The 15,568-nt window shown below is 40.9% G+C and overlaps 1 protein-coding gene across 1 annotated transcript; it reads right to left on the minus strand.

Moving 5' to 3' along the window:
• Positions 1-1,670: 1,670 nt before the first annotated feature.
• On the minus strand, positions 1,671-12,257 carry cnpy3 (canopy FGF signaling regulator 3; the record flags this gene model as incomplete). The annotated part of the gene is made up of 6 exons (XM_084043279.1): positions 12,036-12,257; positions 8,716-8,845; positions 6,863-6,959; positions 4,997-5,119; positions 3,990-4,107; positions 1,671-1,915 (listed from the first exon to the last, which is right to left on the minus strand). Coding segments are annotated over exons 1-6 (840 nt in total), but the record flags the coding sequence as incomplete, so codon positions are not given.
• Positions 12,258-15,568: the final 3,311 nt, after the last annotated feature.

Here is a 15,568-nt window from a genome sequence, read left to right on the forward strand (position 1 = left end):
TTCAAAAACAAAAACAAGGGGACAGATACTTCCAGATGCACGAGCAACGACAATCATTTCCTTCATGATTTCAGCTCCAGTCTTGAGCACCCATAGCCTGGTAAACCATCCCGGTCGTGTGAATTCACGCGACCGGGATGGTTTACCATAGCCTGGTAAACGCCCCCCCCCCCCCCCCCCCCCCCCCTCCGGAAACCTCATTTGTATTTGATTTCAGTAGTGAGTCTCTGGCATGAGGGCCTGTTTGGATTTGGATGCCGAAAATAAGGTTGCTTTATACGGACACAAGAGTATATCACTGCCCGCCCCTGCATTTTTATTTTTAAATAGGCTCCGTCACGATTAATTGACCACATATATGAAGTTACACAACTAAATGCTATCCGAAAAATATCTTAAAAGTAAATTCTGTGCCACAAAAAAATACGTTTGAGAGCGTTTTGATGTTTTAAAACAGCGGACAAAAACTCTGCCGAAACGCCCAGATAAGCTCGCAGGTCAGACCCAATTCCTGAAATCAAATGCAAATTAGATTTCTGGAAGGGGGGGGGTTTACCATGCTAGGTTTACCAGGCTAGAGGTATAGTAGTGCATACTAGTACTGCTTTTCTCTGGAATTTGCTCACTGGGTGGAAGCTAGTCTTGCATAGCCAGACAATCAGAGATGTAACCACCATTAAAACAAGGACGAGAATGTAATTACCTCACGTGCGTGTTCACTACTTTTATGCGTAATGCTACGTTTGTATACTATGTAGGGTGTCGTGTGTCAAAAAGAATAGATCGACAAGGTAAGAATGTGTCGTGGTGCGTTGTCGTCTCCTCTTTCCATCCAATTATAGAAAAGTAACACACGAGTAAGCCAGGGGTCTTCAACCTTTTCAGCCCAAGGACCCCCTAGCTGAGAGAGAGATGCAGCAGGGACCCCCTCTATATTGTATAAATTGTTTTAGATTCAAGATTTTGTTTAAGTTTACTGTTCTTTTTCCCTCTATACCTATACCTCTTAGCCAAAAATAGCCGATCTACAAGCTCGTAGATCTGCTATTTTTGGCTAAAGTTCTCCTCAGAAAAGGGATGCTAGGGTTCAAGTGGTTAAGGTAAAAAAAACATAATCATATCACAAAGATTTTGGCGGACCCCCTGTAGTAACTCTGAGGACCCCCTGTTGAAGACCCCTGCGTTAAGCAGTACAGATAATGGTGTCAATATGAATACAAATGAACAATCCCCTCCTTATCAGTAAGTGGAGGTCTCTGAAAGTGTGGCTACAAGACGACTAAAACTAAGTGAAAGAAGCCAGTAGACGCACCAGCAAAGAAGCTTCTTTCAAAGCCTAGATCTCTGAAATGTGAAAGCAAGAAGCCTGGGGACTCTCTGTCCCCAGGCTTTGGGGGGGGGGGGGGGGGGGGGGCTAAACGTTTACCAACAGCTTCTTCAAGCTCTGATTGGATAATACTGGTAAACAAAGACAATCTCAGTGCCATGTGTAGGAAACTGGGACGTTTTCGTACACCTGAAACGAGCTATTCTGGTCCTCCTGAGCACAGATTAAAAAAAAACCTGCACTATTGGTTTCGTTGCACGGTCTGTCCAGGGGATCACAGCTCTGTCTTCTTCCCAGGAAGAGACACCTTCCCCTGGATGTCTTCATCCGAGGACAAACCCCCGCCCCCGCCCCCTCCTCCTCCTCCTCCTCCTCCTCCTCCTCCCTCCATCTTATGCACGGGGTGTTTGCCCTTTTTCTTCTTCTTTGCCTTCTTCTCCTTCTTCTTCTTGCTCGTCTTCTCTCCGTCCGTGCCGCCCTCCTCTCCGCCTTTTCCCTTCTTCCCTCCCTTCTTCTTTTTCTTCTTGTCTTCCGACAGCGCCGCCGGGTCTCCTTTCTTCTCTGGCTTCCAGTCCTCGCTCAGACAGGCTGGATGGGGGGGGGGGGGGGGGGGGGGGGAACATAAAGTGATGCCATTATAGGCCCGATGTGCCATCTATGCAGACTGGAAGTGATTTAACTCCTCCTAACTCTCAACAGTTTTCTGAAAAACCTATGTTTCTATATCAGTGGTGCTCAATTTTTTTCATGTCAAGGACCCCCAAAATTATATGCATTTGGCCGCGGACCCCCATTAAAATATTTTGTTCCAGGGACCCCCCAGAAGCAAAGATTTGAGTTAAAAATGTTCGCTTTAAATATATATATATTCAGAAGATTTGCACACATTTTCACGATTTTTCAAAAATAGCAGATCTACAAGCTCGTAGCGCGGCACTCGGTGCCGCGCTACGAGCTTGTATATCTGCTATTTTTGAATAGCCAAAGTGTAAAATAATGCTTTTTAGCTCAAATCTAAAAATGACACAGTTCCAGGTCTTAATGGGTTAAAACATGATAAATGATCTATCTGGCAAGAGATTCTGTGTAATCCTCCTGTCTAATTAGTGTTTCTAATTAGTGTTCTTTGTTCCAGTGAATGGACATCTTAAAAACATCAGTGGTGGAAAAAGTACTCACAATTGTTACTTAAGTGAAAGTATCAATACTGCAATGTAGAAATACTCTTGTTACAAGTAAACGTCCGGAATTCAAAATGTACTTGAGTAAAAGTGCAAAAGTATCAAAATGTACTGAAAGTACCAAAAGTAGAAAGTACTCATCATTATGCAGAATGTCGGAATGTCAACATATGTCAAAATAAATCATCTTTTGACAAATCATCGCGACGCGTTGTGAGCTTGTAGATCTGCAATTTTCAAACATTTTAGTACTTTTACTTTTGGTACTTTAAGTATATTTTGATGCCAATACTTTTGTACTTTTACTCAAGTAACATTTTGAACACGGAACACCTTTTACTCGTAACAGAGTATTTCGTTGCAGTATTGATACTTTTACCTGAAGCCGATTCTACATGTCTCCTAAATCTCAACGGTTTTCTGAAAAACGTTTGTTTCTATATCAGTGGTGCTCAATCTTTTTCATGTCAAGGACCCCCAAAATTATATGTATTTGGCCGCGGACCGCCATCAAAATATTTTGTTCCAGGGACCCCCCAGAAGCAAAGATTTGAGTTAAAAATGTTCGCATTAAAATATATATATATCCAAATATTTGCACACATTTTCACGATTTTTCAAAAATAGCAGATCTACAAGCTCGTAGCGCGGCACTCGGTGCCGCGCTATGAGCTTGTATATCTTCTATTTTTGAATAGCCCAAAGTGTAAAATAATGCTTTTTAGCTCAAATCTAAAAATGACACAGTTCCAGGTCTCAATGGGTTAAGTAGAAAAATGTGAGTACTTTTTCCACCGCTGCTGTCGCTCGTGTCTCTCATCTCAGCATATTCTAGGGGGCGGCCATAGCTGAGTGGTTAGTGAGCCTGCCTAGGGAGCCAGAGGCCCTGGTTGCCCCAGGTTCGATTCCAGGCCAGGCCAGAATATGTGTCGATGAAATGAAATTTGTCCCTGAGCAAGACTCTTAACCCCTAATTGCTCACAGGTTCTCATTGGAAACAAGACCGCAAGGACTTTCATGAACGACCTGTTAAAAGGAATTATCCTTATCCTTATCATGTCTGTGTGTGGAAGACCCGTTTCCCCTTTCATGACGATGACATAGATAGACAATCCCCCATGATTGTCATTCTGAAACAGGAAACGGCCTTCTGCAAACCGTTGGAACAACATTGGAAGGAACAGGCGTGACTAGAATGTCATCGCAGCTGCAGCAATAAGATGTCCATTCAATGGAACTATGGGCAGTCATTAGAAACACTAACCAAACCACTGGTTTGTGGTTTTTGATCATACAGTGGATTATTATATCCTGAAAAATGACAGAAGGTGTGTGTGTGTGTGTGTGTGTGTGTGTGTGTGTATGTATGTGTGTATGTGTGTGTGTGTGTGTGTGTGTGTGTGTGTGTGTGTGTGTGTGTGTGTGTGTGTGTGTGTGTGTGTGTGTGTGTGTGTGTGTGTGTGTGTGTGTGTGTGTGTTACCTGTGTCCTTTCCTTTGAGAACGTGTTTCTCACACAGATAGGTGGTGAGGTCCTCTTCTTGGCTGCCCTTGTACCAGTCCTCTATCACTTCCTCATACCGCTCCACCAGAGTGTCACACTGTCCCCACACACACAGACACACAGAACGTACACACACACACACACACACACACACACACACACACACACACACACACGTGTACACGTTAGGGCTGGGCAATATGGACAAGAATATAAGAATATATTTTTGACCAAATAACCTGAAGATATTGTGACGATAGTGTGTGAACAAAATATTTACACCATGCATCTGTGTCATTTTAGATTTCTTTGGCTATTCAAAAATAGCAGATCTATATACAAGCTCTATACGAATGCCGCTATGAGCTTGTAGATCTGCCATTCTACATTTTTTTTGAACGTTTGTGCAAATCTTTGAATATATATTTCTTAAAGCGAACATTTGTAACTCAAATCTTTGCTTCTGGGGGGGGGCGGGGGGGGGGGGGGTCCAGATATAAATAAATATATATATTTTCAAAAAACTGTAAGGATTTAGAAAACATATTTAGAATCGGCCTCAGGTCTCAAAGTTTTCTGAAAAACGTATGTTTCTATATCAGTGGTGCTCAATCTTTTTCATGTCAGGGACCCCTAAAATTATATGTATTTGCCCGCGGAACCCCATCAAAATATGTTGTTCCAGGGACCCCCAGAGGCAACGATTTGAGTTAAAAATGTTCGCTTTAAAAATATATATATTCAAAGATTTGCACACATTTTCACGAATATTCAAAAATAGCAGATCTACAAGCTCATAGCGCGGCACTCGGTGCCGCGCTATGAGCTTGTAGATCTGCTATTTTTGAATAGCCCAAAGTGTAAAATAATGCTTTTTAGCTCAAATCTAAAAATGACACAGTTCCAGGTCTTAATGGGTTAACAGGTTAATATATAATATCTATATTTTACCCAGGCCTAGTAGAAGTCACCGTCACATCATTTACCTGCTTCTTTAGGTCAGCCACCTCAGCAGACGTCTCGTTCCACAGCTCATAGGGAATGTCCATGACTACCTTCACTCCTTTGTTCACCAGACCGTGGAGGGTGGAGAATGTCTCTGACATGCCCTACAGAGAGAGAGACAGACACTGCTATTAGACATGTACTTTCATTCATGGGTGTGCACAGCCAGTCAATTACTGCAGTGCTTCTCAAACTTTTTCATGCCAGGGACCCCCAAATTGATATATATATATGGCCGGGGGACCCCTATCTGAAAATATGTTGTGCCAGGGACCCCCAGAAGCAAAGATTTGTGTTAAAATGTTCGCTTTAAAATAAATATATTCAAAGATTTGAACAAATCTTCAAGATTATTCAAAAATAGCAGATCTACAAGCTCATAGCGCGGCACTCGGTGCCGCGCTATGAGCTTGTATATCTGCTATTTTTGAATAGCCAAAGTATAAAAGGTCATAATTATTCTGATGCTTTAAGTTTATTTACACATTTTGCTGGGTACCCCCTGGAACCCCCTCAAGTACCCCTGGGGGTCCCCGGACCCCACTTTGAGAACCAATGAATTACTGTATCAACTAGGGATGATGGGACGACACTCGTTATTATCGTTTATCGTGGTAAGAAAACTCTCACAATAGAGCGCCGAAGTCCTGACGTCACTGCCAGTAGAGGGCGCTTTCCGCAGGTTCATGGCTTTACTTTTTGTATTGATATCCCCATAGGGGAATCTTAGATCACTTCATATAAGAACTGTGTTCCAAAAATAAACACAACACCACCCTGGCGTTTTTACTCATATGGATATGAAGCATCGACTGAAGGTGTAAATGTACACATTTACCCAAAGAGTAACACAATATAAACACTAGAAACGAGTCAAACAAGCCAAAGACTACATTTCCCATGAACGCGGCTGCTGTGGGGACAGCGATTTCAGGCCCGGAAGTACTAGTTCTTAAGACTTTTAAGGCAGAATTAATTCCATTTTCGCCAGAAACAGGCTCTATCAAATACACTGTATGAATGAATATCATAAACGATGCAGAGCCACCCCCCTGACAAAAAACGCCAGGGTGGTGTGTTTATGTTTGGAACACAGTTCTTATATGACGTGATCTAAGATTCCCAAATGGGGATTTCAACACAAAAAATAAAGCCACGAACCCGTGGAACAGCGCCCTCTAGTGGCAGTGACGTCAGACTTCGGTGCTCTATAATCGTATCGAGAATACTTTAATTTATCGAGAAATTGTCCTCCGTCATACGCTAGGAAGAATTAGCTTTTTGTTGAGCTGTAAATTCAGTACCACTGAAACCCTCTATGTTTTACAAGACAGACCTGTAAAGAGTGCATTTGGTTATTTCAATCTACACAAATCGAGTCGGGAAAAATAGCCGATCTACAAGCTCACAACGCGTTGCGTTGCAACGCGTTGTGAGCTTGTAGATCGGCTATTTTTGGCGAACGTTCCCCCCAGAATAGGGATGCAAAAGTTTTAAAAAATGTTAATGAAATAAAAAAAATAGCATTACTGCATCAGAAGTAATAAAAAAAAACTGGTCAAACATGGGCCAAATTGTCAAACAAATATAAGAGGGAAAATTTGTGGAAATAGCCGATCTACTGTACAAGCTCACAATGCCTCGCAAGCTTGTAGATCGGCTGTTTTCACAATATGCATCTGTGGAATCAGGGTGCGGGGGGGGGGTCCCCAGTTCAAATATGATTATGTTGGGGGGTCGCTGCCTGACAAGGTTGAGAACCACTGGCACTGGCAGAACCACTGGCCATTGTGAGGTGAGACATTCCTCCCTCTCTCTCTCTCTCTCTCTCTCACACACACACTTGCCTTGGCGAAGCGGTTGCTGCCTGTCCTCTCCTTGTGGAGGTTGTACTCTGTCAGTCTCTGACACACGTTCTCCACAACCTCAATAAACCTCAGGTCTCTATGGGGGGGGGGGGGAGGGAGGGAGGGAGGGAGGAAGTGGGAGAGAGAGACAGAGAGAGAGTTCTTTAGTTAAACATTCACAGCAGAAAGCAGAAGTGAAAACCTTGAACAATTCGCACTCACATCATGGTAGGGGATGAAGGGTGAGAAAGTAGGAAGCAGAGAGGAGGTTGCATGGAAGTAGTGTGCAAAGTGCAAACTATTTTCCCACATGAATGGATGAATGAATGAATGAATGAATGACGCATCCATGAGATAAACATTTGAAACGGAAAAGTTGACGTTTTCATGTTATTGTTCAGTTGGTTGTGTGGTTAGACATGACAAAATAAAACTAAAAAAAACATCACTAAACTAGAAAAGCGTGCTCCTCCGAGCACAGATCTTCGCCAGGCCGGGTTGCCTGCATGCAAACATTGGAAGGCAGTCTTTAGCCAATTAGAAAGGGATCTGCGATTTAAAGATTTGGGGATTGAGGTTCTTCTTTGGCTTAGTGGCAATGTGTGTGCAAAGTTTCCCAGCCATCGGGGTTGCATTGCGTGGCATTTTATGCAAAACGGGCCAAAGTTACGGTCACTAAGAGAGAAACATCAACACTACATCTTCTACAAATACTAAAACGCCTGCTTTCTCTCTCCGTGCACGCACGCGCGCACGCAGACACACACACACGCACGCACACACACGCACGCACTACCTCTCTCATATGCACAGTAGAACTTCTCTATTCTATAAAAAGACTGTCACTCCCAGAGGAAGTTGAACATGTTCTGTATTTGAGACACAAATAGTACACCTACTGTATCTATCCATCCATCTATCTACTGTATCAATCTAATTTGATAGTATCAAGCCATTCATCTACCTCTTTTCAAGTTGAATGTACTAGTCACAAGATATCTTCCTGGTTTCTTTTTAGCAACGGGCACCTTTGAAAGCACCGAGGGATGTTATTTTTAAATTAAATATGTCAGTCATTATTTAGGTTATTTGTATATATCTGTCCTGTGCAACTTCAAAGCCTAAAAAACAGACATAAATGTCATTTCTATGTTCCAGTGCTCAACAACAAAGCACTGCACAATGCAAAAAAACACAATTAAATTCGCAATTATTAGTGTGATAATTAATCGCCATGTAAACTGGCATAATCGTGACCTAAATACAGGTGCTCAAGTGGGCAGAAGTCAACAGAATTGGCACTCTGTAAGAGCGGGTACAGACCCAAATCAAGCAACAACTTCAACTACTATTTGTTCATGAATAGTCCAATTTCCAAACATAGCCTAAATGAAAGAAACATTTAAAAACTGGAATCAGTCATTAAAAAGGTCTTAAAATCGTATTAATCTAAAGCAAAATGAGGAAGTTTCATCTGTGATCAGAAATGTTTCTCATAGACTGAAGCAAAGACCTGACGTCACATCCGCAGTGAAGTCACAGAATTCAGTCACAGTAGCATAGCTTCATTAGTTACTAAAACGTTTTGCAAAAAAAAAGAAATCTCGCCTGCCCTAAATGTAATTCCTGGGGACGCCACTGCACCTATCTACCACACAATGTGACTGGTGGGTCAAAACAGACAAGCGGACACATCTTTAATATCCAGCCCAGCCAAATATAGGTGTCTATTTTTGATTTGATTGAATACTTTTATTAGTCATAAGTCCTGGGTTTCCTATGTATTCATTTAATCAACATAGCATCTATCCACCTCTCAAACCATCACCCAAACATCATCACAAACAACTTACGACTTGACATATTTGATTGGCGGTGTTCCCTTGTTGTCGTCTATGAAATTATAGTTTGTCCCCAGCACCTCCTTGGTCTTTCCTGTCTCATCGAACGCCGACTTCATCTCTATGGAAACAAACTTGCACACTGGACACACGCGCACGCACACACGTGTGCGCACACACACACACACACACACACACACACACACACAGTTTGTGTTAATCTTTTGACTATATCCTTTTTTTAAGCAAACATAATTTTGAACTCAAATCTTTGCTTCTGGGGATTCTACAAATGTCTTCTAAATCCTACAGTTTTTTTGAAAAACGGATGTTTCTATATCAGTGGTTCTCAAACTTTTTCATGTCAGAACTCCCAAAATGATATGTATTTGGCCGTGGAGCCCCATCTCAAAATATTTTGTTCCAGGGACCCCCAGAGGCAAAGATTTGAGTTACAAATGTTCGCTTTAAAAATATATATACATTCAAAGATTTGCACACATTTTCACTAATAGCAGATCTACAAGCTCGTAGCGCGGCACTCTGTGCCGCGCTACGAGCTTGTAGATCTGCTATTTTTGAATAGCTAAAGAAATCTTAAAATGACACAGATGCTTTTCCTGGTCTGAATGAATTAAGTAGAGTAAAGTATCCATGATTAGAACACGATTGAACATTTGACAATTAAAAGGTCTAATGATATTTCCACAATTGCAACACATTGCTACAAAACCTGTTTATCCAATCATTGTGGGCATAAACAAGAAGTTGAAGGATAATTCCTTTTAACAGGACGTTCATGAAAGTCCTTGCGGTCTTGTTTCCAATGAGGACCTGTGAGCAATTAGGGGTTAAGAGTCTTGCTCAGGGACAAATTTCATTTCAACGACACACATGATGGCCTGGCCTGGAATCGTACCTGGGGCAACCAGGGCCTCTGGCTCCCTAGGCGGGCTCACTAACCACTCTGCTATGGCCACCCCTACAAAAGTATAACTGTAGGTCTGATAATGACGTAACGTGTACGTTCACGTCATGCATACTTGAGGACATTTTCCAAATATATATATTTTTTTTTTACATTTTGGACAAAATAGACAATTTTACATTGAGGTGCCCACTCTGCTTGTATCCACATGAGCTCAGTGCCAGAAGATTCACACTGTCCTCTGTGACTAATAGCTCCAGTATGTATCAAATTTGATAAATATACTTACTTTACTTACTTAATTTAGGCCTTTGTATTCCTTTCGGAACATAATATACTGTATGCCTAGGGCAATATAATACAGTACAGTACAGTACATGACTAGGCCATCATGCCCTTTTAACTGGGACAGATTCTATGAAGGACCAGAGCAGAAATAGTTGTTGTATTGGCTAATAGAAAGATAACCAAGCCAAGGGACATAACTGGAGTCAGGAGATAGTACGAGGGTCCCATCACAACTTGTTTAGAGTTGGTCAAATATCTTTGATTAAGAAGGGTCTGTCAAGCGTTTCTCTCTTTCTCTCTCTGTCTGTTTCAAGTTATACTTATTGGCACATAAAGAGTTAAAAAACAGAAGAAAGGGAATATATAAATATAACCATATTGCGCAGGATAAGTTTAGAAGCCTAGGGGCTTATGGAGAACTTCCCCAATTTTGCAGAATCAGACATTATACAAAATAATACATCTTTGTTTTTAAATATACCAGTAATACTCTCTCTATAGCCAGTCAGGAATAACATACAGTATATGAAAATCGCCTGTAGTGGCCCCCGGTTTTCCTCCAAGTAATATGAGGATGTCTATTATAGGGATACCAGCGGTGGAAAGTAACTAAGTACATTTACTCAAGTACTGTACATAAGTACAATTGTTTGGTATTTTTTTACGTTGCTGGCATTTCCAATTTTCAGTACTTTTACTTCTACTCCACTACAACTCAGAGGCAAATATTGTACTTTTTACTGCTATTTTTGAAAAATCATTTATTTTTTGTTTTTTTTTCCAAAATACTGTTAGGATTTAGAAAACATTTTTAAGAATCGCCTCAGGTCTTGGGGTCAATGGGTTAAAAAAGAAAAAAAGATTGAGTACTTTTTCGACCACTGAGGGATACAGTGTAAGGCCGCCTCAGAGATGCTGCCCTATGCGGTACATTTGACCTAGATTATCATCAGCATCATCACACCAGACCAAGTTACAAACCATCCTGTATCTCAGTGTAACCGTATGTTGTGATGATGTGCACCGGGCTGTAAGGTTGTGAATGTTAAACCTACATGTTAATGAACGCGTTTGAGCGGGCGTGACATGAGCAGATCGACTACAAGTGACATGAGCAGATCCACAAGTGACACGAGCAGCAGATCTACAAGCTCACAACGCGTTATATATGCCATTGGTTGGTTCCCAAACGTTTTATAGCTTGAGAGAAAAGAAAGAGAAACATTTCAACAAACAAACAACAAACAGTATCATGTAATGTCGCCCCGTGACCCAAACTGGTGAAAATAGCAGATCTACAAGCTCACAACACGTCGCGTGTAGATCCGCTATTTTCACTACTCCTTAAACATTTTGTTTTAAATTTTATGGAATTTCTTGGATTTTTGGCATTTAATGTACATATAATAAAACTTGTAGATCTGCTACTTTCGTATAATAATGCTTGTAGATCTGCTCCTGTCATGTCACTTAGTAGATCAGCTATTTTCAAATAATTAAGCTTGCAAATCTGCTATTTTCGTATTAGAAAGCTTGTAGATCTACTATTATCGTATAATGAAGCTTTGTAGGTCTGCAGCTCATGTCATGTCCCTTGTAGATCTGCTATCTTTGAATAATAAAGCGTGTAGATCTGCAGGTCACGTCATGTCACTTGAAGATCTACTATTTTTGAATGATAAAGCTTGTAGATCTGCAGCTCACGTCACTTGTAGATCTGCTATTTTCGTAGACTGCAGCCCATGTCATGTCACTTGTACAGTAGATCAGCTATTATCGTATAATAAAGCTTGTAGATCTGCTCATGTCATGTCACTGGTAGATAAGCTATTATCGTATAATAAATCTACCAGTGACATCTGCTCATGTCACTAGATCTACTATTTTCATATAATAAAGCTTGTAGATCTGCTCATGTGTCATGTCACTGGTAGATAAGCTATTATCGTATAACAAAGCTTGTAGATCATCTGCTCATGTCACTAGATCTACTATTTTCATATAATAAAGCTTGTAGATCTGCTATTTTCGTATAAAAAGGCTTGTAGATCTGCAGCTCGTGTCATGTCACTTGTAGATCTGCTATTTTCGTATAATAGCACTCTCTATATAGTACCTTCGCATCTGTTAGGCAGGTGGACCCACTCGTCGTCAGCTCCAGCTCCGTCCTTCTTCCCAGCATCAGCCGCTCCGATCGAGGCGATCAGCGGCCACAGCGTCAACAACACCGCGGCGATCATCATGTCGAGCACATGAAGAAAGAAAAAACACTAACTAATGCTCTAAATGTGCCGTTTATTTGGTCTGATCCTCATACGTCTCTCCTCCGCCTTCCCTTCCCTCCATTCACTACGGATTTGTTTAGCCGACCGTCTCGGCTCGCTTCCGTGTTGTTGGGGGCGTGTCGTCCGGCGTGGACCAATCGGCGAGGGAGAAGTGGCAAGCTCGCTGTCGCGCGAGCTCCTGATTGGTGGCGCGATCGATTCTCGGCAGCTGGTGTTCCGCTATCAACTCTTAACTCTATGTATCAACTATAAGCCGTCAAATGTGAGACTTCCGGTGGACGATCTCTTCAGAATAAGAGTATCCTATAGAGCGTTTGCTTGATGTACTTTATTTAGTAAAACGTGAGAACAGCAGTACATGGAAGTACAAAATTCACAATACAAGGCCTACTAAACTGGAAGGCTCATAAAGCAGTGCTTCTCAAACTTTTTCATGCCAGGGAGGGACCCCCAAATTGATATATACTTGGCCGCGGACCCCCATCTGAAAATATTTGTGTTAAAATGTTCGCTTTAAAATAAATATATTCAAAGATTTGCACGCATCTTCAAGATTTTTCAAAAATAGCAGATCTACAAGCTCATAGCGCGGCACTCGGTGCCGCGCTATGAGCTTGTAGATCTGCTATTTTTGAATAGCCAAAGTATAACAGGTTAAAATTATTGTGATGCTACATTCACACATTTTGCTGGGGACCCCCTGGAACCCGGCCAAGGACCCCTGGGGGTCCCCGGACCCCACTTTGAGAACCAACGTCATAATTGCACTAACCTTGTTTAAAATGAGATCCCCGTGCACACAAATCACGATGACATATAAGAGACATAGATATACACACTACTATACAGAACGTCGTACAATCAGCTTACAGGTTACTGGTATGAAGAGTAAAAAATATGTACAAGAGAAAAAAGGTTAAGGGGGGGGGGGGTAAAAAAGAAGCCTTGAAAAACAATTCATGTGCACATTAAAACTAAATAAATTAAGCATTTAAACGAAGCTAGACAGCACAAATGATGTTTCTGTGTAACAAAAACAGTTTTGAACGGTTCTAATAACATTAAGATTGTATCTAAATGGATAAATGCTGTTCACTGGAGTGCATAGCCTTTACAAATTGCTGGACGCTGGACAGGAGACAGCTCTTCATGTCAGCACTTTTGACATACTCACACGTTCGGGGAGACCTCCTCTACCACATTACACTCTCAGCTAAGCCGGAGAGGTGTAAAAAAAAAACACTGGGCCGTCCAGTGAGGTCAGAGGTCAGACAAGTGCCTCTGGCCAGAAACTGCTATTTTTTGTTAGTCGGCAGATCTCAGCAAAAGGTTTGCATTCAATTATGGATATTACTTACTTCCAATTACAACAATCTGTTTTTGCTTACAATTGACCACTGATGCATTCAGTCTACAGTCACAATTTAACACAAACAAATGTGCCATCCCACACAGCGGAATCTGTTGCTGTGTGGGATGGCGTTTACTTTTTAACTTCAGCTTATTTGTGAACAAAGTATTTTGTTTAAGTGGTATATAAACCAGTTGACAATAAATGCCTAATAGTTTGTAGCAGCATAGAATAGCTACATTGTTGTGAGTGTTATAAAGGGTTAAATCTTAGAACTTATGCCACTTCTGAGACAAAATGCAATATTCATTTTGTATAGGTTACGTCTGGGTTGGAGTATCTGTGGCAAAATACTAAGTTTCAGAATTGTCCTCTTAAAAATATGATTGCAAAATACTGACTAACAGCTCAGAATGTCAAGCGGAAACCGGAAGGTCCCTGGTTCAACCCACAAGACAGCATGGCTTGTCATGTCACTGTGACGCAGTGTTTATTTTGACACCGTCTTTTGAATTTCGTTTAGTTTTAGTCATATTTCAGTCATCTGAAATGTTTGTTTTTGTCTAGTTTTAGTCGACTAAATACCATAATATTTCGACCCTTGATGGGGTCGTAATGCCACATTTTACACTTGGTTGCATGCTGAAAATAGCCGATCTACTGCTGTGACGTCATATTGACTTCTTAATATGGAGTTTGCCTCCCCATTTTATATTGTCCAAGGAGCAATGTAGCATGCGCACACACGCACACACACACACACACACACACACACACACACACACACGCACGAACGCACACGCACACACACACACAGATATTGGTCTTGTCCTCTCAGTCCTCAGACTGTTCTAAAATGAAAATTCACATCCTGTATAAAACGTCATCTAAACATGGAGACAACTTTCACAGAGACATTCTTGAAATCAGACTACGACACACTAGAGGTTGAAGACTGACATTTATTTAGAAAAAACAAGTCAGTGTAAATTAAGTAAAGTCAATGAAAATATTATGATCACCTGACGGTCTCAAACTCCTTTATATTAATTGAAATATAATGTTGTCGTTTTGCCAGATAAGTTGTGAACTTGTAGATCGGATATTAAAGAAATTACAGAAGATTTCCCCCACTTTTTTTGTTTTTAACATGGCAAGTTATAAGTGTGTAAGTGTTTGAAGGAATCCAACGTTTCTACTGTATTTACACAATGGGAGGAAAAAGAAGGGAGGGGGTGGGTAAAAAAAAAAACTTGTTCCATCAAATTAAAATATGTTTTTATAAGCCATTAAATCAATCAACAGTTGACACACAATACCCTATTGACACATTGAGGAGACATTACACCAGTGGTTCTCAAACTTTTCAGGCCACGACCCCCCAAAATAATCATATTTGAACTGGGGATCACCCACCCACACTGACAAGCACTCGGAATTGCAGGAGTTGAGGCATTACATTTAGTTTGACTTCAATTTTGACTTAATTAGTGAGCTTGTAGACCTGTTTTCACAATTTGTTTCTTTGTCAGGTAATATTTGGCCAATGTTTGACCATTTTATATAGTATAGTTTGTTGATTATTTTTGACACAGTAATGTCTCATTTTATTTTTCCTTTTAGAGGTATTCAAAATGTCTTAAAAGTCCTTTCACTTTAGAAATGTGCAGATACCCTGTATACACAATACATGCTGTATGTTGGTTTGTTTACTGTTGAGTGAGAAAACAATGTTGCGCATTAAGCATATCATCATTTTGGGACCCCCTGGGGGTCCAGACCCACATTTTGAGAACCACTACATTTAGTAGAACCATGAATCTACACAAACTGAAGATAACGGGGCATACTGTATAATGATTGTCTGCAGCAGGCTTATTAAAGAAATGTAATGAGGGAAACACAATGGATTGATTGATCATGATGGTGTAGTATACTGTACACATCATTCTTACACATGCTTTAACTAGAAGAGACAATCTATAATCAAATTAAGAAAACTAAGTTTTCAAT

The sequence above is a fragment of the Gymnoscopelus microlampas genome (genome assembly GCF_963454915.1).
Source record: "Gymnoscopelus microlampas genome assembly, chromosome: 19".
Lineage (NCBI taxonomy): Eukaryota > Metazoa > Chordata > Actinopteri > Myctophiformes > Myctophidae > Gymnoscopelus > Gymnoscopelus microlampas.